Below are 20,765 nucleotides of genomic sequence, written 5' to 3'. Positions count from 1 at the left end.
CATAGTCGGAGGAGGAGGAGGAGAACAGCGAGACTCTGCTGGTTCCCTCTCACACACCCTTGCTCGACGGCGCTGCCACACGCTCAGTAGAGGATTAAAGAACACCGCAGCCAGCCCCGCCTCGCCCTCCCCCCGAGTCGTCCTTCCCCCCATCCTCCCATCACCGCAACCCCGTCCTCCGCCCTTCACTCACCCGCCTGAACCCGCGCGATGGCGTCCAAGTCCAAGACAGTGCTGGTGCAGCCCATTGTGCGTGCTCTCGTCTCTTCTGCAGCGCTGTGCGAGGCGCTGAACGAGCTAACAACCGGTCGTCCTCTCATCTCGCTCATTCGACTCTCGACACCGCTTGCTGTTGCGCTTACCACCTCTGCACCCTTATTAACGCCTTCGCCGCGCCCTCTGCCCTTGCCGCGCCTCCTGCCGCGTTACCGACCCTTCTCTCTCCTCATCGCCCTCCCCTCCCCTTCACGAACTCATTCCCTTTACCTCCATTTCTTTCACCCTCTCACGTCACACTCCCTTCCGACGTGTTCGTACCGCGCCGAACAGAACGTCATCTTCAAGCACCTCCAGCAAGGGACCCGCGTGCAGTTGTGGCTGTTCGACAATCTTGAGCAGAGGCTGGAGGGCAAGATCTTGGTGCGTCCGACGAGTTGCTACTCTATGGCGTGAGGAGAACAGGAAGCGCGGGAGTTGCGCGCGGAGGAACGAGCAGAGGGCTAGGCGAGGGGCGGGCTGCCATCCCGCCTGTCATGGCGGAGCGCGCGAGATGTTGGTTCTTGAGTTGCAGCGCATCGACAAGCGTCTGCTAGCGTGTGGCGAAGAACCTGCTCAGGCTGTCCTTCGTCATCGCTCGATCAATCCGCGCAGACCATGGCCAACCTGACTGACTCTGCTCTGCCTGAACTCTCGCAGGGCTTCGACGAGTTCATGAACATCGTGCTGGATGACGCAGAAGAGGTTTGGGTCAAGGACACGAAGACGAAGAAGACTGGAGACCGTCAACAACTCGGTGCGTTTGCCCTCCCTCTTTCCCCTCGCTGTCAAGCTGACTCTCTGTCGCGCGGGGACAGGCCGGCTACTGCTCAAGGGGGAGAACATCACGCTCATCAGTCCGGTGCCGAGCCCGAGGGCATGAACGGGTGAGGCGCGGAGCGTAGCGAGGAGGATGCGGGGTCGAGGCCGGAGTGATTTGCGAAAAACATGTACTAGTCCCGCTTGCGCTGCTGCAGGCTCTTCTGTGAGGGCTTTTCAGATGGTAGAGAGAGCCAGCAGGCCATCATGCGAGAGTTGCTCGACATCGCTCTCCTCCCTCCTCCTCGACTCTCCACCACGCACCTCGCACACCTCGCACATCCACAAGCTCGCTTAGGACCACCTCCGCCTCCTCTCTATCCCTCTCTCAGTCGTCCCAAACCCGCCCCGAATGTCCGCCCTCCGCAAAGCCCTCCCCGCCGCCGTCCGCGAGCTCCGCCTGTTCGGGTGCCAACAGTCGCCTGGATCCGAGGGTGTGCGGTGCGTGCTGCTTCGAGGCTGGTATGTGGACCTTGCGAAGGACGAGCTGACCAGCGCGGTGCTTTGCTCGTTCCCCTTCGCAACTTTCTCGTCCTCATCAATCCCGACCCTCCTCTACTCGCTCCTCTCGCCTCACGCTCGCCGCCGGTCCGCCATCACCCTTCGTCCTTCACCAAACGCAACGCCTCACTTTACTGCCGCTTCCCGTCCTCCACTCTCCCACCCACATCCCCTCCTCTCTCTCCTCACCATCCACCCCAAACAGCGCCTTCATCCGCTCCTCCTACCCTCAAATCAAGTCCGCCAATCCCGACTTGCCCATCTTGATCCGCGAGGCGAGCGGGACGCCTGCGAGGGGGTTTGTGAGGTTTGGTGCGTTTCGGGTTGCTTCGTCTTTCGTCTCGCGTCTTTCGGGTGGATGGATATAGGGGTGGCAGTGGGAAGGAGAGTTTGCCGGAGGAGGGGGTCGCTCAAGGGCGATGGGCGGAAGGGGAATGCGGCGGCTTAGCGACGAGGAGACAGAGCCGACGACGATTTCTGGCTCGTCACTCCGCTCTTCTTGCGCCAACAAACCAACAAGTCTCACCCGCCTTCAGCCGAATACTGACTCCCCTCCCTCCTCGAACGAAACAGAGCGCGGCGTCGAGAAGCAAATCAGCCTCGAGGGCGCGTCGTCGGCAGAAGAGGTTGAAAAGAAGATTGCGTCGTTGCTGTAGGTCCACACAGCTAAGCAGGAGGTGGGAGGAGGACGGAGGAAGTGTAGAATCATCGCAAGATATCCGTTTGGCATACTTGCGGGAGCCCAAAACGAGAGAGGAGGTCGGAAGCGTGAAGGAGCGGGAGCTGCTGGGCAGATGAGCACGCTTGCTGAATGAGGCGGTTTCACGGTACCAGACTTTGCAGGCTGCATGTGCGTGTACTGTTGATGTCATTGCAACAGCGAGAAACGAAGGAGACGGTACAAAGAGACTTGTAGTTTGCGAATGCGAGTTTTGTTGGTCGTTAGAAAGGAAATGTACATGCGCGACAGGCGAAGTGGTCGCTGCGTCTACGGTTGCGTCGATGGAGCAAGCGAGGGCAAAAAAGTAGAAGAGAGACGGGCGCCGAGGACGGGACCTTGCGCTGCGAGGTGGCTCGAGATGCTTAAGCATCGTTCGTGCGAGCGCTCTCTCCATGCAGGAGGACGTCAAAGCGTACCTGCGGCAAGTGCTGAACAGCCAACCCAGCCGAAGCTAGGCCGTGAAGCGCCCAATCACTTGGTCGTCGCATCGCCCGACTTGCAAGCGACGATGCGGCACTTGCCGCTCGCGTGCACCGTCTCGCTCCCGTTCTCGAACTTGAACGTCGGGTTCTCGAGGATGAACGTCCAGACCTGCGGGGGCGAACGGTCAGTCCCGCGAGTCGTCTGCCTCAGCCGCTGCTCACTCACGTCTTCGAGGTGGTTGTACGTCTTGAGGTGCGCCTTGACGGTCGACTTGACCTTGACGTCCTTCTGCAGCGTTTGCGATGCCGACTTGTCGAACTGAGCGAGCTTCGAGGTCAACCGTCGGGTCGTGAAGGGCGGAGTGGAGGGGACGCACCTGGTTCAAGGTCATGAGCGCAAGCTGCGGGTTGATGTGCCCGCTGTTGATGAGCTCATCGAGGGCTTCTACCAGCGCCGTACCGAGCCTGCACGCGCGCGCCACACGAGCAAGGAGAGCGAGCGAGGGACGAGGTCAGCACGCGGGCAGGAGGGCTCGCGCAAGGGTGGGGACGGACGCCGAGCGACGGTAGATCTGGTAGAAGGGCGTCTGGGTCGCAGCCTGGGCCGGTGCAGCAGGTCCAGACATGGGCGCAGCGAGCGAGCAGCTCAACCTGTGCGAGCGAGCAGGCGATACAAGAGCGGGATCCTCTGTGGCTCTTCACACGGCACTGATGGGGTCGAGCGCAGCATGAGAGCTAGCCGACGCGTCTTCTGGGTCCATCAGGCCCGTCAGAGCCGTCCTTGAGCGAGGTGAGACGGCGTTATCGTCGTCGCAGAGTCCAGGAGAGCTGTTTGGCTTCCGCACTCTGCTCTACCACGACAAATCGGCTCTGACGCTTCGGAAGTAGTTCGAGACGATGCTGGATGACCGCCTGGAGCTGTCGAAGCAGCGCCGTGAGGGGTGTGGGCTCCTCCTCGTTTTCTCGCTCGCCGACTCCCATGCTGTCCACACGTCCGCACCCCCTGCCGACGCTCCGTCGTGCTGCAGGTACAGCCTCACCGTCGATCGCATGCCCGTGCGAGACAGCGCTTCGAAAGCGGCGAGCTATTTCGACGACCCGAACGTGAGCCCCTTCCTTCTCGCTGTCGACCGCACGTGCGGGCTTGTCCGTACTTTCACTACTTACGATTCGCCGCTTGAGAGGCGGACGAACGGGATTGCAATTTCCCCGGGCCCCTTGCGCGACCGAAACTGCTCCACCTTCTCGCTCCCGTCCGCCGTTCTTCTCCTCCGCTTCTCGTCTCCCTCTGCGTCTCTCTCTCTCCTTCAGATTCCCCTGCTTTCGTCCTTTGGATACCCCGAACGATGCTCCCCGTCGTTCTCTCGGCTGTCGCTGCGGCGTCGCTCTTCTCGGCCGGTCAGGCTCTCTCGCCCAGCACGAAGGATGTCGGAAACGGTGTCCACGGTGCGCCCCTCGCTTCTTCTCGCCAGTCTCGCGCCGTTGACATCTTTCTCTAACAGTCCCTGGCGCGATTCCCGCCAACCTGAACGAGCCGCTCCAGCATCGTCTTGCCTTCGCTGGCCCGACTGGCATGACCGTCTCGTGGTCGACGTTCAACCAGCTCTCGAACCCGCAGGTCTTCTGTGCGTCTCGCCTTCAGCTTCTTTCGACGTTCCAGATCTGACACACTGCTCGTTAGACGGAACGGACCCGTCGAACTTGGACCAGCAGGCGAGCTCGTCCGAGTCGACGACCTACCCGACCAGCCGCACGTACAACAACCACGTCAAGCTGACCGGTCTCAAGCCTGGCACGAAGTACTACTACAAGGTTTCGTACACGAACGCGCCCGCGGCTGCATACCGCCCGACTTACTCCTTCACGACCGCTCGCGCGCCCGGCGACACGACTCCCTACTCGATTGCCATCTTCGGCGACCTCGGCTTGATGGGCGACGACGGTCTCTCGACGAAGACGGGACCTATCGGCGGCGACAACTACACCGTTATCCCCGACGGCGCGATGAACACGATCCAGTCCCTCCTCGCCGCCAAGGACTCGTACGACTTTATCTACCACACCGGCGACATCGCGTATAACGACGTGCGTGCGATCTTTCCTTTGCGTCTCAGAAGAGACGATACTGACTTGCTGAGAACTCGACGCGCAGTACTTCCTCAAGGAATCGATCCAAGGCTACTTCGGCTTGGCCGCGAACGACACTCAGCCCACTCGCGGCGAGGTCGCCGAGCAGTACGAGTCGCTCGGCGAGCAGTTCTACGACCAGATGCAGCCGATCACTGCCGAGCGGCCGTGGCTCGTCACGCCCGGCAACCACGAGGCCAACTGCGACAACGGCGGCGTCAAGGACAAGGCTGCGCACATCACCTACGACTCGACGTACTGCATGCCCGGACAGGTGCGCCCCCTTTGACTTGGGCTGCTGCCTTGACTTCAACCTCTCCTTCGCATTCTGCTAACGCTTGTCGTTGCGCAGACCAACTTCACTGGCTACAACGCTCACTTTAAGATGCCGTCGTACGAGAGCGGCGGTGTCGGGAACATGTGGTACTCGTGCGTCTTCGTTCTCCCCCCTCTCGCCCTCGTCGTGCTCCCGCCTTTCCCCTTCCTTGCCCTCCTTCGCTCACGCTATCGCCTACAGTTTCGACAACGGTCTTGTGCACTACGTCTCGCTCACCTGCGAGACTGACCTCGGAGACGGACTCAAGGGCCCGTGAGTACAGCTTCCTCCCTTTCGCGACTGGGTTTCCTCGTTTTTGTCTGCTGGCGCTGACCCGCTCGCGTTCTCGACAGCATTGAGGACGTCAACGGTCCCTTCGGCGCCCCGAACCAGCAAATCAACTGGCTCAAGAACGACCTCGCCAACGTCGACCGCACCAAGACGCCTTGGGTCGTCGTCGGCCTTCACCGCCCGTGGTACACCTCGAGCAGCCCTCCGACCTGGCCCGCATGGCAGCAAGCTTTCGAGAAGATCTTCTATGACAACCACGTCGACGTCTATCATCAGGGACACGTGCACACCTACGAGTTCTTCTCGCCGATGATGAACGGTACCGTCGACCCGAACGGCCTCAACAACCCTCGTGCGCCTCTTCCAGTGCTAAATGGTGCAAGTGGTCACTACGATGGTTTGGACCAGTTCGACCAGACGCCTCTGTACACGGGCACGCTCCACGCACTTGACACGTTCGTCGCGTCTCCTCCGCTTCGTCCGCTTCCCTTTCCGCCTCAAACTGACCTCTTCCATCCTCTTGCACAGGGAGTACGGCTGGGGCCGCCTCACATTCCACAACAAGACGCACTTGACCTACCAGTTCATCGCCTCGAGGAACGGCTCGGTCATCGACGAGCACACGCTCTACAAGGAGCACAACTTCCGCAAGGTCCAAGGCCAGCACCCCTACACGCCCCCGTCAAACTCGCAGGGCGGCAACAACAACCAGCAGAGGAGGAACCTCCTTCACTTCTGAGCGAATCGATTACTCTCTCCCTCTCCTTCTCTCCCTCTCGTTCAGTAGACTTTCCGTTCGACGTGGTTCTCTTGGCGTCCGTAACAGTCTGTACAAAGGCCAGTCAAGTATGCAAATGCATGCAGATATTGCGATAGAGATTGCGCTTCGACCCCAAGAGAGGGGAGCTGCAAAAAGACAGGAAGGAACGAGTGTGCACCGCGACGACGGCTCAAGAATAGGCGAAGGGATATCAAGCGAGTGTGAGGGAGAGGAAGGGAAGACGCGGGAAACAAGCGGTGTCCTCCTTGCTCAAGAAAGTGGTCGACGAAGCGAAGGTGAATGTCCAATCACTCGACGAGGTCGATACCGAGAGCTTTGGCGACGTTATCGACGACGTTCTTGTCGAGCTGAAGCTCTTCAGCGAGACTCGAGCGGCGGCGAAGGCGAGTTGGCGAGGCGAGTTCCGAAGGCTGGACGCGCGCGTTGAGCTGTTCGGCCGGAATCGACGTCGTCGCCGATTCCGGGTCCTCTCGAGGAAGCTTGGGGATCAATGACGGTGGCGAGAGGCGTAGGGAGGACTTGGCAGCGGTGGTCACGCAAGACTGTGCGAGTGACGACGGGGTGAAGTTGGCGATGTCGGTCGCGGGAGTCGACGTCGCCTGGAACGAGTCAAAGACGCCGGCGACGCCGAAGGGAGAGCGAAGTGGCGTAACGGCGACCTTGGTGCGGAGCTGCTTCTTGTGGCCGAAGAAGGTGATCTGCGAGAGCGAGCAAGCGTAAGGAGGGCGGTTCTCGTGTTCCGGGCTTGAGGCAACTCACCGTTGACGGGGTGACCTCGGACTTTTCTAGATCGAGACCGGCAGTGCGGGCGAGTTCGGCGGCTTTCTCGACTTGCGTCGGGCGGAAAACCTGGCAGCGAGCGATGGCGTCGAACTGCGTGCCGTGACTTGTGAGCCTCAAAGCTCCGCGAATCAAGTAGGTCTCGATACTTACGAGAACGCGAAGGACGTAGGACCAGCGCGGCACGCGCGACTTGACGAGGGCGAGAATCTCGATGGCAGCGCAAGCGCTGTTGAAAAGGCGGACGATGGCGGCGGCGTTGTAGCTGTACTTGTGCTCCCACGGCATCTGCGTGTTCGCTCAAGGTCAGCTGGAAGAGATGGCATACGAAGCGAAGGAAACGCACCTTCTCGAGCAGGGTGACGATGTTGAAGAACGGACGTTCCGGCACCTTGCTGGAGTGGGCAGACTGCGTGTACCCGATTTTCGCCTGCATCAGCAACCCTTCGCTGCAAGAAGTGAGGCCGAAGCAAAGCGTATGAGCAGCACGCACCTGAAGCTTGCAGAGCTCGAGCAAGCCCGTCAACTCGGTCTGCAGCAGCAGCGGGACAGGAACGCTCTTCGCGCCCCGCACAGGGACAGGCTTGAGGCCGTCGAAGCCGGGCGTGTAGTTGGGGAAGATCTGCTCGAGACGCATGCGAGGCGGAGGATTAGGAAGGTCGAGGCAAAGGGCCCAAACGGGACTCGATACGCACCGTTTGCAAGAGCTCAGTCTGACTCGAGAGCGAGACGTGGACGGGGCGACTGCCGAGGTAGGTGCCGTCGCGGGCGCGGACAATCTTCTGGGCGGCCGCGAGCGAGGCGCACTCAAGGTAGGCCTGATTGAGGGTGCGGCCATCCGTGCTGTGAAGAGGAGCATGGGGTCGAATCAGCCACTTCGTCAGGGAGATGGGAGAGCTGGTAGGCCAAGACGCTCTGCGCACCGGTTGCAAAGCAGATGAACCGCCAAAGTCGCCTTCTTCTCGCCCTCGACGTCGTTCGCAAGCACCTTCCCCTTGGGCAACCAATCCTCGATCTCCTTGACCGTAACGCTCCAAGGGACGTTGTCGAGCCTGACGACGGGCCAATCGGTGTTGTAGCGGGTTGAAGAGGAGGGAAGGTCGGAGTCGCCGCGCGTGATGCTGGCGGGCGAGTCGGTCTGGACGGATTCGCGCTCGGAACGGACGCTCGTCGACGATTTGCGCGGCCCAAAGACGCCGACGTCGTCCGACCTCGTCGACATTGACCCGGGCGAGACGACATTGGAAGCGGAGCGGCGGTTCCTCGGCGAGTGCACCGTCTCGTCCTCCTCGTCGGACGTCTCGAGCGCAAGAGAAGCACCCGTGTAGCCGACCGGAGAAGTCGTGTACTCGCCGTCCGATTCGTCGACGAAGCGGGCTTCGCCATTCGAAGAAGTGGCGACGATCGACGACCGCCTGCGCATAAGTGGGCCGCGACGCTTCGAGCGATAATCTCCATCGTAATGGACGGCAAATCCATCTTTGAGCGCCTCCCGCTCGCGTTCGCGCTTCTCCTCCGCAAGCTGCTTGAACAGCGCCTGAACAAGCCCTCCTCCGCCATTCTCGATCTTGACAGCCTCGACAGCCGGTTCGAACGACTCGACGTATGTAGCGCAGGCGAAGCAGTTGGAAGGACGGGGAGGCTTGTGGGCCGCGGCGTTGACGAGGGCGTTCATGCAAGTCGGGCAGGCGGGGTGGCCACAGGGGGTCTGGCGGCGTACGAACGAGTCAGTATGAGACTCACTAGCCGACATCGAAACAGCCCACCAGGCGGACGAAAGCGTCGGTCTTGTGCGCACCGCACCCGCCGCACGCGAAGTCCTCCTCGACCGCATCTTCCTCGTCAGCCGGCACGCCCTCGTCAACGAACGCCGAGCTCTCCCTCCTCGCCCCGAGGCGCAACTCGACTTCGACGCTAAAGTCGTCCTCGTCCTCCCACGAGTCACGAACGTCGGCTTGTTCGCCGGGCGAGAGCGGGCCAGGCGGCGTCGAGAGTTCCGAGTCGGTATGGAGAGGCGGGAACGACCACTTGAGGGCCTCGATGGGCTCGTTCGGGTGCGAGTAGAACGGCGAAGAGTGCGAGACGTGACCTGTCGGCGAAGGCGGGTCGCCGAGGCTCTCTTCGTCCGAGTCAAGGGTGGCGGGTGTGATGTTGGTGAGACCGCTCTTGGCTTGCGAGGGACGGAGAGCGAGAGGCGAAAAGGCGAAACTTGTGTTTGGCGTGGAGAAAGAGGAGAGAGGCGAGTCGAATTTGAAGGCCAACGAGTTGAACGAGATGGACTGGCTCGGCGTCTGGTCGAGGGGCGAGAGTTTGGCGGGAGGTTGGAAGGTGGACGAGGTGGGGGCAAAGGCAGTGCGAGGTGAAGTGAGCTATCGAGCAGCATTAGGGCGAAGTCAGCTTAGAAAGGAGGTCGAGGTCCGGTAGGCGGGCTCACCTGGGTCGACTTTGCACGAGGAGACTGTGAGAGGGCGAGCGGAGTCGAAGGGAAGAGCTGCGAGGCCGTGCCGCGACGACCTTGCGGACGAGCAAAGGGCAAGTCTGCGAATCCATTTCGAAGGCGTCAGCCTCGCTCTTTTGCTTCGACACACCGTATACGCACCCGGGAAGACGTTCTCGAGCATCAGTCCGCTCGTCAAGCCTGCCGAACCGTCTCCTCCCGAGTTCACCTTGGCATCCAGGCTGCTCCTCCCGCCCTCCTTCTCCTCGCCAACGCCTCCGGTCGCCCTCGCCGGCGCACTGAGCAAAAGCTTGGCAAAGATGTCGACGACTCCGCCCTGTCCTGGGAGCGGCGAACGCCTTGCGATGGCGGAAGAAGGAGAGGCTCTGGGTGTCTGTGCGGGCGAGGAGAGGGGGTCGGTGCGTCCGCGGAGGGTGTTCTGCGGCGTAGGGCGGCGTGGAGGGGTCTGAAGGGACTGGAGAGTGGATAAGGGGAGCATTTGAACGAGTGTGGGTGGGTGAGCGAGGGGCGAAAACGAGTGAGAGGAGGGAGAGCGAAGCGAATCGCGGACGCCAGGCGGGACGGGCGAGCTCGTCTGTGTGGGTAGCGAGGGTGTACTGTACTTTGATGCGAGGGGTCTCAGCCAGTCAGCGGGTGTGTGAGCGTAAGCGAGTGAGGTGAAGGAGAGTGAGCTGCGAGAAGACGGGGTCAGAGCGAGCGACCAGCTCAAGTCAGCTCGCGTGGCATGACTCAGGATGCTGTGTGAGCTCCTGCGTACTTTACATGTGTGTCTAGCTAGCCAAGTCAGCCAACGAAGCGAGTTGCGAGCCAGGAGGAACGCTTTCGGGAGACGGTCGACCAGAACGGAGTCGGCGTCCGTTTGAGCGAGTGAGAAGCAAGGAGACGCAGCCCAAAGAGTCTCTCTGACTGCGTATGCATGAAAGGGGAGACGGCCGAGAGGAGTTGAACGAGCAATACTTCCCGCAAGTCTCCCTCCGCCGCTTCGAAGACACCCGTCTCGCTTCAAAGCCTTGCACTGCCAAGCCCAACGAAGGACTCAGTACAGACTCGCGAACGGCAGGAGAAGGGGAGACCCACATCCATGCAGCCATTGCGCCTCGATATGTACAATCTTCGTTTCGAACCTAGTGCTCGCCCTGCTTGCCCGCCTCTCGCCGTTCCTTCGCCTTGGTCGAGTCCTTCGTGCTGCAGACTCAAGTTTTGTCAGCGAGAGAATAGCAAGCGCGTCAAGAGCCGCTCACTAGTTCCCTTCGACGATGTTCCCGCCTCCATACTGAGCGTCCGCCGCCTCCGGTCCCGCCGCCGCTTCCTCCGCCTCCTTCAAGTCCTGGCTCTCCGACTTGGGCGAATTGTACTGTGATGCAGACGCAGTAGGAGACGTCGTGTTGCCCTTGGTCGTGCCGGTCGTGTTCGGGTGTTGCTTGTTCGTTGCGGAGTGGTCGGGCGTGGGAGAGGCGGCGCCGCCGTCCGGGTGTGAGGTGGGCTTGAGTAGGGAGGTAGTTGGGCGGTATGCGCGGGTCAGGAGTCTGTAGGGACGTCTGGTCCGTCTTCAAGGAAGTGGGGAGATGAGGAGAGAGTAAGGACGCACGGCGCGCGAGCGGCGGATCGCAGGGTTCGCAGGGCAGTCGCGGAGAGAGTAAGCATGCTGGCAAGTAGTCAGAGAACTCTGGAGCAGTGCAAGGTGAGGAGACGGAAGCGCGGAGGCGAACGTCACTCGGCTTGACCTTCGCAGGATCGAAGGGTCCCCCTATCGACTCGACTTCGCTTCTTTGCGAGTGTTGAAGCGCTGCCTAGGAGAGACAGCAATGCAGAAACGCCTGAAGGAGAGCAAGCGATGCGAGGCGGGACGAGGCGGAAGCGGCGGAGACGATATCCTCCGCCTCCTCGACCTCCATCGTCGCAAACAACGTCGATACAGTCCCCATTCTAATACTTCTCCTCCATCGGACTATACTCCTCGCTCCTCCACTCCGGAACAACCCCATCCTTCTCCTCGTCCCGCGGAAGCGAAACAACCGTCACCTCCTGCTTCCGACTGACCACAATCCCCTCCACCGCTCCTCCCCTTTCTCCAAACTCCGCCGTCGATCCGGTTCCCGATCGAGTCCGCATACGCTGCGGCACCGCGGCTTGCAACTCGAGGTTCTCGAAGGGTACTTCGGTCGGCAATGCGTCTTCCGCGAGGGTGCCGGTGCCGAAGACGGGGAAGCGTTCAGAGGCGGCGAGGGCGAATTGCGCGTAGTGTCGGGAGAGGTTGCCGTAGGGGTTCTTCTGGGTTGACGGGAAGGAGCGGGTCGGCGAGGCGGAGTAGACGGAGGGTGCGGTGAGGGACTGGATGAGGAGGATGACGGCAAGGAGGAGCGAGCCGGCTATCGTGGTGAGGCTGCCGTGGAACGTTAGCGCAGGCTGGCCTGCAGCGGAGGGTGGAGACTCACGTAGGTACGAGGATCGAAAGCTCCGTTACGCGGCCCGAAGTCAAGACCTGCTTGGCGAGCGCGGCGACCCTGTAGCGAGCGAACGTCATTTCGAGTCTGGAAGTATCAAGCTGAGGACGTACCAGACGGCGTTGGCCGAAACGATCACAACGAACCCAAAGAAGCCCGCCGTAAGAATCGACACGTTCCTCAGGGTTCTGCTGAAGACATCGCTCGCAGTCGGACTCTTGTTCTTGAAGTCGTTCAACGACCTGCGCAAGGCACGAATATAGACGAGACCGATTGTGGCGAAGAGCAAGCCGAGTGAGAGCGACCAGGCGGAATAGACGATGAAGGCGCGTCGCATCCAGTAGATCAGGCTTGTCACGCTCTGCATGACGATGAAGAGGTGCGGTGCGATGTCGTGCACGACTGTCGCCGACGACATGCTTGACGGGTTCGAGGTATATTGGAGTTCGGCGTAGGCGAGGAGTGCGTCGGCGTCAAGCCAGTGCGTCGTCATGAGGCGGTAGTAGCGGTTGCAAAAGTAGGCGAAAGGAATGACGCTGGCGATGTGGCCGATGACGAGAGTGAGGAAGACGCCAACGACGAAGCGAGACGACGAGTAGAAGCGAAAGTCGTTCGATGAGGCGTAGGTCTTGATGTGGAGGATGTCTGCAGGGCCAAGAGCGTTAGCTGGGCTCGCACAGAGACAGCGAAGCACTGACAGGTCGTCGTCAATGTCCAGCAGGCGACGATGACCGCGATGCAGCCAGGCATCCTGTGAGCCGCAAACTGGTGAACTCCTGCGCCTTCTCCCTGGTCAGCGGAAGGTGACGCACCAGCAGAAGACCACCCAAAGCATGAAGTCATACTGTGGCCGTCGATGCTGCGTCTGATAGACCTCCCTGATCGCTCAGATATACTCAGCCCTTGCTCCTGCCCCCAGAACGACCAAAGCGCAACGCACCACAAGTACCCCTGAAACGCGAGCAGCATGAACGACGCACATGCGCTCCATGCGAAGGCGTAGTGGAAGAGGACGTAGGGTTCGCCGGAGCGGATGCGAGCGAGGCGGACGAGCCAGAACGAGCCTTTGCGCCAGCGGATTGTCCAGACCAGAGCGATGAGGAGGACGGCGCTGTTTGCAGCATACGCGTCAGTGGAGAGCAAGGAATGGACGGAGGAAAGAAGGCACAGGGCCGCAAGCGCGCTGGCGAGAATCAGAAAGATCGTGGCCGACTTGGGCTGCTTCGTCAGCGCCAGGTCCGCGAGCTGTTCTCGTACATAGCCCCATCGATTCACGCCCGCTGGAATGAGTGACAGTGAGCCAGCCTGTGGAGACACGGTTCAGCTCGCGTCGAAAGTGAGAGGTAGGGGCGAACTCACGAGGAGGATCTCAAGCTGAGCCTCGTTCTTGACCTGCGCAATGGCGTCCATCTCTTGAGCCGGACAAACTCGCGTGTAGCAAGGAGATGACAGGAACCCAGCGAGGAGAGCAGGCGAGACGAGTGCAAGAACCGCCCGCTCCTCTCGCATCGAAATCGCGCAGGCTCGTTCTTCCCGGCGCTCGATCCGCGGTATTCAGTGGACATACCTCGCGAGGCTCGAGCGGGGCCATGCGGCGCGAACTCAGAAAGCGGGGATTGGAGTCTGTGCGCTGAGAGGATGAGGAAGCGAGGGCGGGTTCCAGTCCGCGTGTAAGAGGCGGCGAAGGTGAGCATGTCGCGAGGCCGGATACGGAGGTCCAGAAAGGCGTGCGAGGGAATCCCGGCGACGGGGGCCATAGCTGAGGCGCTGAGGAGACAAGGACGATAAGCTGCAAAAGCGGCCTGAGCGAGACCTGGCGGCGCAAGGGTCAGCAAGAGCGAGGCGGGTGAGTAGCAACGTGCGAGGGATGTCGGTGCGCTAGGCAAGGAGGTATACATTGCGAACGACGAGCGGAGAACGACGGCGAAGGGAGGGGAAGGCCGTCCGGCAACGAGAACGACTGCGTGGTGCAAACAACAGCGGAGGGGGTAGAGGGGGTGGACGAGGAAAGCAAGAGGCGCGCATTCTAGATGTCGTCAATGTCAAAGTCGTCGTCCCTCTTGAGGTCGTCGTCGTCGCTGCTCTCGGCCGCGCCGGCGTCCTCCTCGCCACTGACCTCGTCGAACTCGACCAACCCGTCGTGCTCCTCGTCGGCGGCAGTCTCGTTGATCTTGGCCGTCTCGGGCAACTCGCCGTACTGCTTGAGCTTGCGGGCCTCGTCGGCGCTGTACTTTTGGATCACGTCGGCTTTGTCGTCCTGGAAGTCGCGGAGCGAGAGGAGGATGATGTCGCCCTGGTTGATCCAGACCTGCAGCACAGCGCTCGTCAGCGGGCACTCTCCCTTCTGCACTCCGCCAAGAACGCACCTTCTTCCTCATCTTGCCACGGATGTGCGCCAACCGCTTCTCACCGTCGAAGCACATGGCCTCGACACGGCCGTTTCCGAGCATCTTGAGGACCTGGGCGTACTCTGCGAGTTCAAAGACAATATCCATCAGCGTCGCGCGCTCGAGCGACCGCTATGCTGAACGACTGCGATGAAACGCACCCTGGCCCTCCTCCTTGAAGACGAGCTCGCGCTTGTCACCCTCGTTCTCGTTCTTTCCGCGCCGACGGTTCTTACCACCCTGTGAGCCAACGCGGAGAGCGCACGTCAGCCTTCAACGAGTCCCGGAAGACGGACGTCGCGAGGCATGGCGATGAAAGGGAGGGACGCACTTTTCCCTTGTTCTGCGGCGGCAAGAGCGAACCGGAGCACGGTGCAAGGGCGAGCACGATATCGAGTCAGCTAGTGTCCATCCAAGCGAGTCCCCAGACAGCTAGGCGGGTGTCGTGTGCGGTGAGAGCGCGGTGATGGGACTTTGGTGAGAGTAAGCGAGTGAGGGAGAGTGGCGCGGCGGGAGTTGGACAGGGTAGGGTCGCTGCAGCCTGTGACGATGCTCAGCGTGTCAATGAGCTCTCGCGTACCTTGGGCATCGCTGGATGTGAGGAGGTGACGGAGAACGGCTCGCTCGACCTTGCCCTTGAGCTGGTCCATCAACCGGGCTGCCCGTTCTCGCTCTCTCACCGCTCTGGGCTGCTTGTTTGTGCGCTCATTGGACTCGCAGTCTTGACTTTCATAGTACTGGGCGTTGAGCGGACGCGTTTCGAGGGCGCAGGGGCACAGTGGGAATCCTCCGACCCAAGTCGAGCGGGAGTACGTGGACTAGGTGCAAGGCGGCGGCGAAGCGGGTCATCAGAGGATTCACAAAAGGTGCGCTGTCAGCTCAAGCTTCCCGTCAGCCTTCCAGGGTCACGGTGGACAGGAGGAGGGCCAGCCCGAGCGAACAGGAGGGGACGGGTGGAATGGCTCACACGGCGGACTGAGGCTCTCATGGACCTCGCTTGTAGAGGAGAAGGCTCAACCGAAGCCACAGACGCGCGAGGCAGACATTCGCGAGGTGGTCCGCCGTGTTGACATTGCTCTCCTTCCCTCGAACAGGCCACACGATGGCAGCCCGCCCACCTTTACCCTTTGGACTCGGGCGAGATCCTCAGTGTGCACCCAACCGGTGCCTCTCACCCGACACGCCCCTACCTGCACCCGGCACACCCCTCCACGACCAAATCGCCTCCGCCCTCTCCCAACTCTTCCAGACCTTCTTCTCAACTTCGTTGCGCTACCTCGGCGTCTCTGAAATCCTCGACTGGCTCGAGACGTCCGGGACGGTCGACGCTTGGATCTTGAGCGGGCTGGAGGGAGGACGGTTGCCGGATGAGATCGCAGACGAGCGGAATCTGGCGTTCGGGAAGGAGGCGTTCAGGCAGGTCGTCAAGAATGCGCTTGACGCGGATGGGGGAGCATGGGCGACGAGTCTCAGGGAGACTGGGTTCTCGTCGGCGATGAGCATGGCGTTCGAGGGCGTCATTGCGCAGGTGCGCCTGTCTTCACTTGCGCTACCGGACGCAACGCTTACGGGCCTTCACACAGCTCAAGCCGAGCAAGACCGCTCCTTTACCGTGCCTGCACACCCTCCTCACCCCGACCGGCCTCAGCATGCTCAAATCCGCCCCGCTCAAATCGACCTTTCCCCTCTCTCCCCCACGCACCTCTCCCTCTCCCGCCCCTCTCCTCGCTTCAATCCGCTCGCTCATCCAATCCGGCAACCTCGTCGACCCCGTCTGGCAATCAACCACGACCTGGCGCTCGCAGATTCGAAAAGCCTTCGCCTCTTACCATGCTTTGATGCGCCAAGTTGCCGAGGAGATCGTCTCGGACCGCTCCTTCGCCGAAGAGTACTTCATCTTCCTCGAGAACGTCTCGAGGCCTGTCCAGCTCCTCCAGCTCATCGCCGACGACTTCGAAGCCGAGTTCGGACCGAACGCGACGCGCGGATTGCTCGGTGTCGGAGACGTCGGTGGAGACAACTTGATCAGCATCATGGACTTTTGCGCGGCCAAGAAACCGAGCGAGTTGCTCAAGCGCGTCAAGCAGCGGGTGGCGGAGAAGCAGGAGCGCGATAGGCGGTCAATGCAGTTTGAGTCGCTCCGCGAACGCCTCAAGGAACTTGACGCGAAGGTCAAGTCGTGGCTGCTCAAGTACCGCTCGGCAATTGGGAAGAAGGACAAGGGCGAAGGAGAAGGGGAGGAAGACGTCGAGGGCGACGGCGAGCAGGTGGACGTCGTCTACGAGGAGGACGCGGTGCGGCTTCAGCGCGAATTGGAGGAGACGCTCGACGAGCGGGACAAGATCAAGAGCGAGCTCGACGACCTGCAGGCGAAGCAGGAGGAGGACGAGCGTGCGGTCAAGCGCGAGCGGGCGGAACGGCAGAAGCTGCGCCGAGCGGCTGGCGTCGACGAAGAGACGGGCGAGGCGGGCTTCAAGCTTGGCTCGTCGAAAGACCTGCTTGTGCCGACTGCAGCGGGCGACGTCGCGCTCGACCCGTTCTCGTCCGTCGCGCCGAGAGCCGTCTCACCTGTTCCTGGCTCTGCCAAGGGCAAGGCGCGCGCGCTTACTCAGCCGGGCAAGGTGCGTGGTCGTCCGTCTTCGGCCCTCGCGCAACCCTTGCTTACGTTGTTCGTGCACTCCAGCCCCGCACCGCCGCTCGATACGCCCCGCCTCCGCCTGCTCACCGGTACAACACCCCTCTCCACCGTCTCCCCAAAGACGCCGCTCGCTCAGCCTCTCCCGCCTTCCCTCCTACTGCGACACCTGACTCCTCCCGCCCTTCTTCACCTGCCCCTCGGCCTCGAGCCCAGAAGCGCTCGTCTTCCGCTCCTCCAGCCGCTGGATCGGCTTCCAGCTCCCCTTCTCGAGCTCGCAAAGCTCGAGCTGGCCGGTCGCAGCTTTCAAAGCGGAAAGCTGAGGGCGAGGCGGAGGTTGAGGACGATGGGTACTGCGAGTTGTGCTGTCCGCTGTGCAGGGCGGAGGCGGAGACGATGGCGAAGCAGGACGGCGCTGAGACGCTCGTCGAGCCAGCGGAGAGCGAGCAGATGAGTCGGACGGGGTCGGCGGAGACGGCGGTCGAGGTCGCAGCGCACGACCAGGCGGACCATCAGGAGCTCGCGCAGGACATGCCGCTCCAGGAGGCGACGAACACGCCTCCAACGTCTTCGTCTGGCAAGAAGAAGAAGAAGCGCAAGAACAAGAACGCCAACACCGTCATCTCTTCCGTCGTCATTCCCGCTCCTCCTCCGCCTACCACTGCCACCCTGACGATCCCGCCGTCCGTTTCGTCGACTCTACCTACATCTCTCCCGTCCGTCCCGCTCAAGGAAGGCTTCAGCCCGCTTTCAAAGTACCCGCCGCCAAGAACCTGTCCGCCTCATCGCTGTACGGGCGTCCCACCCAAGTACGAGGTATGGGAAGAGATGGACGGGCTGCTGTACGGCACGCTCCTCGCCGGGTTCAAATGTGCCTTTCCGTCGGTCCTGCCTCCCTCAACTCGCGCTAACCCTGTCCTCCGTTCTCGTTACAGACGAGCTCATCGGCGCTCTCCCCTCCCCTCTCTTCCTCCTCCGCGACAAGTGCGCCAAGTCGTACCTTCTCGGCGGCGGCCGCATGACGACCGACACCGGCGAGCCGCGCGAGATGGACGGCTTCCTCGAACTCGCCGAAGCTCGCGGTCTCTGGCACTCGGTCAACCATGCCGAGATCCAAGCTTGGGGTCAGCGGGTCCTCGCGATCAGCATGCAGAAACTCGTCGACGTCCTCGTTGCAACGCTGGGCGACATCTGCATCTGCAAGATGTCGAACCACCTCGACATCCTCCGCGAAGCGCAGCAGCGCCTCGAGCAGTGCGAGCAACTCGACCGCCAGATCCCGATTGACCTGCCGGAAATCGACCCGACGCAGTTCATGAAGTGGTGCCACGTCCAGCTTAGAGCAAAGGTGCGTTCTGTCCTTTTCGCCCCATTCACTCCCGAGCATTGCGCTGACTACTTGTTTTCTCGCAGCGTCTCTCCGGTCCCGAATGGGAGAGCGTCAGCCGCCAATACGTCGTCCAAGACTACCTCCTCTCCTTCTCCGACGCCTTCGACGCCGCGATGGACCGCCTCATGCTCAACGACCCGTTCGTCCTCGCCGAGGACATGTGCACGCTCCTCGAATGGCAAGGCGGCGTCAGGGCTTTCGAGACGGCCCTCCGCTTTGGTCGCGGTAATATCGTCGATGCGTTCGGGACGGGCGTCGAGCTGCTTGAGGGCAAGGAGGAGGGCCCGGTCGAGCGGCGGCCGCTGCAGGCGTGGGGTCGGTTGCTCGAGCTCAGCGCGGAAGCGCGGGCAAAGGGCACGCCGTTCAGCCGCGATTTGGCGGAGCAGGAGAAGCAGAAGGTGCGTCTCGAGTCCATTGGCCATGAGCTTCACACCCTTGCAGCGAGTCTGACACTCGTCATATGCGCAGGGCAACGACTTCTTCGCCGCCGGCGAGTTCGAAAAGGCCGTTGTCTCATTCACCACTGCCTCGATCATCCATCCCAGCGAGCCAACTTTTGCAGCCAATGCTGCCGCCGCGCGCTTGAAGCTCAACACGCCCGAGCAGTACGCCGAAGCCGTCTCGGACTGCACTATCGCGCTGTACTCGGACCCGACGCACATCAAGGCACTGTATCGACGAGGAGTCTGCCTTGCAATGCTCGGGCAGTGGAAGGCCGCCTTTGCAGGTGCGCTTGCTCCCCATTTCGCTCTCCTACGCTTCTTGCTGACGCAGCTCGCCTCGCTTTCCCTTGTAGACCTCCGACACCTCGACCAGATCGCGCCCGACTGCGAACCCGCCAGGCAGGCTCTCGCATGGGCAGAAGCGCGGCACCGGGCTGTCACGACCGCAAAGGTCAAGTAGCATAAACGCGGTGCAACGCAGAGCGCGGTTGAACGGGACTTCTTCAGCGCCCTCGTCCGCAGAAACGAGCGGCTCCAGAGAATTGATGCTCAGCGCTCAGCTCCGCTTCGCGTTGCGCTCTTTCGCGAGCTCCTTCGTCGCGCCTCTGCTGCTTGCCAGACAATGATTGCACCGGCACGTTCGACGGACCCTACCAGACAAAAGCTCCTGCTTCTCGAGTCACTCAGGAGGAGGAGATCGAGTCGACTCGCCTCGCTCGCTCCTCTTCCTGCCTCTCCTTCGTCTCCTTGCTGCCCTTCGCGCTCTCATGCTTGTCCCAGTCTGCCTAACGCTCTGTGCAGTCCTCCGAGGGAGGAGCACGGGACGAGCGAGGAGGCGCGCCTCGACATTTCGTACGAGACGGGCGCGTGCGTCCTCCTCCTCTCCTCCTTCTCTCTCTCGCTTCATGCCGATGCTGACGTTCTTGCAAGTGCTCCTCGACCAGCAGCACTCGACTCAACCCACCCGCTATCGCCGCGACCGCTGCCGCCCGTCGCAAAGCTTTTCTTCGCCGCTCGTTCGCGGATCCGCGTGCCGTCGACCATGCTGCTTCCTCACGCTTGGCCCGACGGCTTCTTTTCCTCCCTCGGTCGAAGAATCTTTTCAGCGTGGAAAGAGCGGACGAGCAGGCGGTTTGGCAGGAGGAACACGCTGCTCTCCTATCCCCCGACGACGGAGTGCCGTCCTTTCGACAATCTCGTGCGGAGGAGCGGGGCAGCTCTTCTGCAACCGCATCGCCAGATGAGGCGGCACACCGCTGGCGCGCGGGCGGAGGACGTTGCAGCGAAGCGGACCCTTCTGAACGCACGCTCCATGCTGTTTCGCTTCCGCCACCGCTGCTGAGCGTTCTTTAGCGCGGTTCTGAGTTCGGGCGGCGTCGACAATCGAGGGCACTTATTGCGGAGAGCCGCATTTATACGTGCGGGGGATATCAAGGGGAACAAGCTGGACTTGCTTGCTGGCTCGCCTGGAGGGGCTCGAGGACTGCGTTGGAGGACAAGGGGGAGCGAGCAGCTCACACTATGTACTCTCGACAAGCCGCCATTGTGGCGCAGACGTCCCAGGACGGCGTAATCTGACGCAAAGGCGCCAACCTTGTCCGACCTCTCGAGGGCTCTCCTTGCTTGCGGCGTGTACGAATTAGATCGGCAACGAGCAGCCCGCCTGGCTGTTCGGTCACCAGTGTACCGGCAAGGGCTTCCTCGACGGCGCCTGTGGCTGCGAGACGTCTCGAGCGGTGCTTTGACCTCGTCCGCCTGCTTCTTCCTGCGCTCGCGACGGTCCGTACGAGGTGCACAGCGCTGCACTGGCTTTGTCGCGCGACAGAGGAGCCACAATCAGGTTGGCGCTAAAACGGGCCGAGACCCGGGACTCCGGCCCTGTCCTCTTGCGCCGCGCGCTCCTCGTCGACTTGCACGCGGTGTCGCCCCTTGCCCCGCCGCGGTGGCGCTATCTCTTCACGCGACCGACCGGCGTCTCCTCCGCCCACTCTTCCT

At 61.8% G+C, this 20,765-nt stretch overlaps 9 protein-coding genes across 9 annotated transcripts; 4 read left to right on the top strand and 5 right to left on the bottom strand.

Annotated features, from left to right (window-relative positions):
* Window positions 1–210: 210 nt before the first annotated feature.
* On the top strand, window positions 211–1,138 carry RHTO_01365 (small nuclear ribonucleoprotein E; the record flags this gene model as incomplete). Its single annotated transcript, XM_016415047.1, has 4 exons — window positions 211–249; window positions 550–639; window positions 916–1,012; window positions 1,074–1,138. The coding sequence occupies 4 exons, from the start codon at window positions 211–213 to the stop codon at window positions 1,136–1,138; spliced, it is 291 nt and encodes a 96-aa protein (XP_016272837.1).
* Window positions 1,139–1,426: 288 nt separating this feature from the next.
* RHTO_01364 (NADH dehydrogenase (ubiquinone) 1 alpha subcomplex subunit 2) lies at window positions 1,427–2,231 on the top strand (the record flags this gene model as incomplete). Its single annotated transcript, XM_016415046.1, has 3 exons — window positions 1,427–1,515; window positions 1,781–1,887; window positions 2,149–2,231. 3 exons carry the CDS (start codon window positions 1,427–1,429, stop codon window positions 2,229–2,231), a joined length of 279 nt encoding a protein of 92 aa, XP_016272836.1.
* A 536-nt stretch (window positions 2,232–2,767) lies between these two features.
* RHTO_01363 (transcription initiation factor TFIIA small subunit) lies at window positions 2,768–3,344 on the bottom strand (the record flags this gene model as incomplete). Its single annotated transcript, XM_016415045.1, has 4 exons — window positions 2,768–2,887; window positions 2,945–3,037; window positions 3,096–3,183; window positions 3,274–3,344. The coding sequence occupies 4 exons, from the start codon at window positions 3,342–3,344 to the stop codon at window positions 2,768–2,770; spliced, it is 372 nt and encodes a 123-aa protein (XP_016272835.1).
* A 720-nt stretch (window positions 3,345–4,064) lies between these two features.
* Window positions 4,065–6,191, top strand: RHTO_01362 (acid phosphatase; the record flags this gene model as incomplete). The annotated part of the gene is made up of 8 exons (XM_016415044.1): window positions 4,065–4,164; window positions 4,221–4,343; window positions 4,400–4,803; window positions 4,871–5,119; window positions 5,198–5,274; window positions 5,363–5,434; window positions 5,515–5,907; window positions 5,981–6,191. The coding sequence occupies 8 exons, from the start codon at window positions 4,065–4,067 to the stop codon at window positions 6,189–6,191; spliced, it is 1,629 nt and encodes a 542-aa protein (XP_016272834.1).
* A 329-nt stretch (window positions 6,192–6,520) lies between these two features.
* Window positions 6,521–9,949, bottom strand: RHTO_01361 (RNA recognition motif domain containing protein; the record flags this gene model as incomplete). Its single annotated transcript, XM_016415043.1, has 10 exons — window positions 6,521–6,931; window positions 6,993–7,106; window positions 7,167–7,301; window positions 7,360–7,443; window positions 7,507–7,635; window positions 7,709–7,856; window positions 7,937–8,721; window positions 8,780–9,382; window positions 9,448–9,551; window positions 9,613–9,949. 10 exons carry the CDS (start codon window positions 9,947–9,949, stop codon window positions 6,521–6,523), a joined length of 2,850 nt encoding a protein of 949 aa, XP_016272833.1.
* Window positions 9,950–10,595: 646 nt separating this feature from the next.
* Window positions 10,596–11,115, bottom strand: RHTO_01360 (uncharacterized protein; the record flags this gene model as incomplete). The annotated part of the gene is made up of 3 exons (XM_016415042.1): window positions 10,596–10,656; window positions 10,713–10,997; window positions 11,060–11,115. 3 exons carry the CDS (start codon window positions 11,113–11,115, stop codon window positions 10,596–10,598), a joined length of 402 nt encoding a protein of 133 aa, XP_016272832.1.
* Window positions 11,116–11,397: 282 nt separating this feature from the next.
* Window positions 11,398–13,325, bottom strand: RHTO_01359 (uncharacterized protein; the record flags this gene model as incomplete). Its single annotated transcript, XM_016415041.1, has 8 exons — window positions 11,398–11,854; window positions 11,907–11,975; window positions 12,029–12,560; window positions 12,614–12,666; window positions 12,728–12,793; window positions 12,856–13,026; window positions 13,084–13,220; window positions 13,275–13,325. The coding sequence occupies 8 exons, from the start codon at window positions 13,323–13,325 to the stop codon at window positions 11,398–11,400; spliced, it is 1,536 nt and encodes a 511-aa protein (XP_016272831.1).
* A 616-nt stretch (window positions 13,326–13,941) lies between these two features.
* RHTO_01358 (translation initiation factor eIF-1A) lies at window positions 13,942–14,891 on the bottom strand (the record flags this gene model as incomplete). The annotated part of the gene is made up of 5 exons (XM_016415040.1): window positions 13,942–14,223; window positions 14,282–14,385; window positions 14,464–14,542; window positions 14,634–14,645; window positions 14,883–14,891. 5 exons carry the CDS (start codon window positions 14,889–14,891, stop codon window positions 13,942–13,944), a joined length of 486 nt encoding a protein of 161 aa, XP_016272830.1.
* A 513-nt stretch (window positions 14,892–15,404) lies between these two features.
* On the top strand, window positions 15,405–19,230 carry RHTO_01357 (RNA polymerase II-associated protein 3; the record flags this gene model as incomplete). Its single annotated transcript, XM_016415039.1, has 7 exons — window positions 15,405–15,830; window positions 15,886–16,923; window positions 16,986–17,808; window positions 17,873–18,285; window positions 18,351–18,725; window positions 18,796–19,054; window positions 19,124–19,230. The coding sequence occupies 7 exons, from the start codon at window positions 15,405–15,407 to the stop codon at window positions 19,228–19,230; spliced, it is 3,441 nt and encodes a 1,146-aa protein (XP_016272829.1).
* Window positions 19,231–20,765: the final 1,535 nt, after the last annotated feature.

This window comes from Rhodotorula toruloides (assembly GCF_000320785.1).
Source record: "Rhodotorula toruloides NP11 unplaced genomic scaffold Scaffold13, whole genome shotgun sequence".
Lineage (NCBI taxonomy): Eukaryota > Fungi > Basidiomycota > Microbotryomycetes > Sporidiobolales > Sporidiobolaceae > Rhodotorula > Rhodotorula toruloides.
Note: the sequence above shows the minus strand (reverse complement) of the source record. Positions and strands in the feature narration are given on the sequence as shown.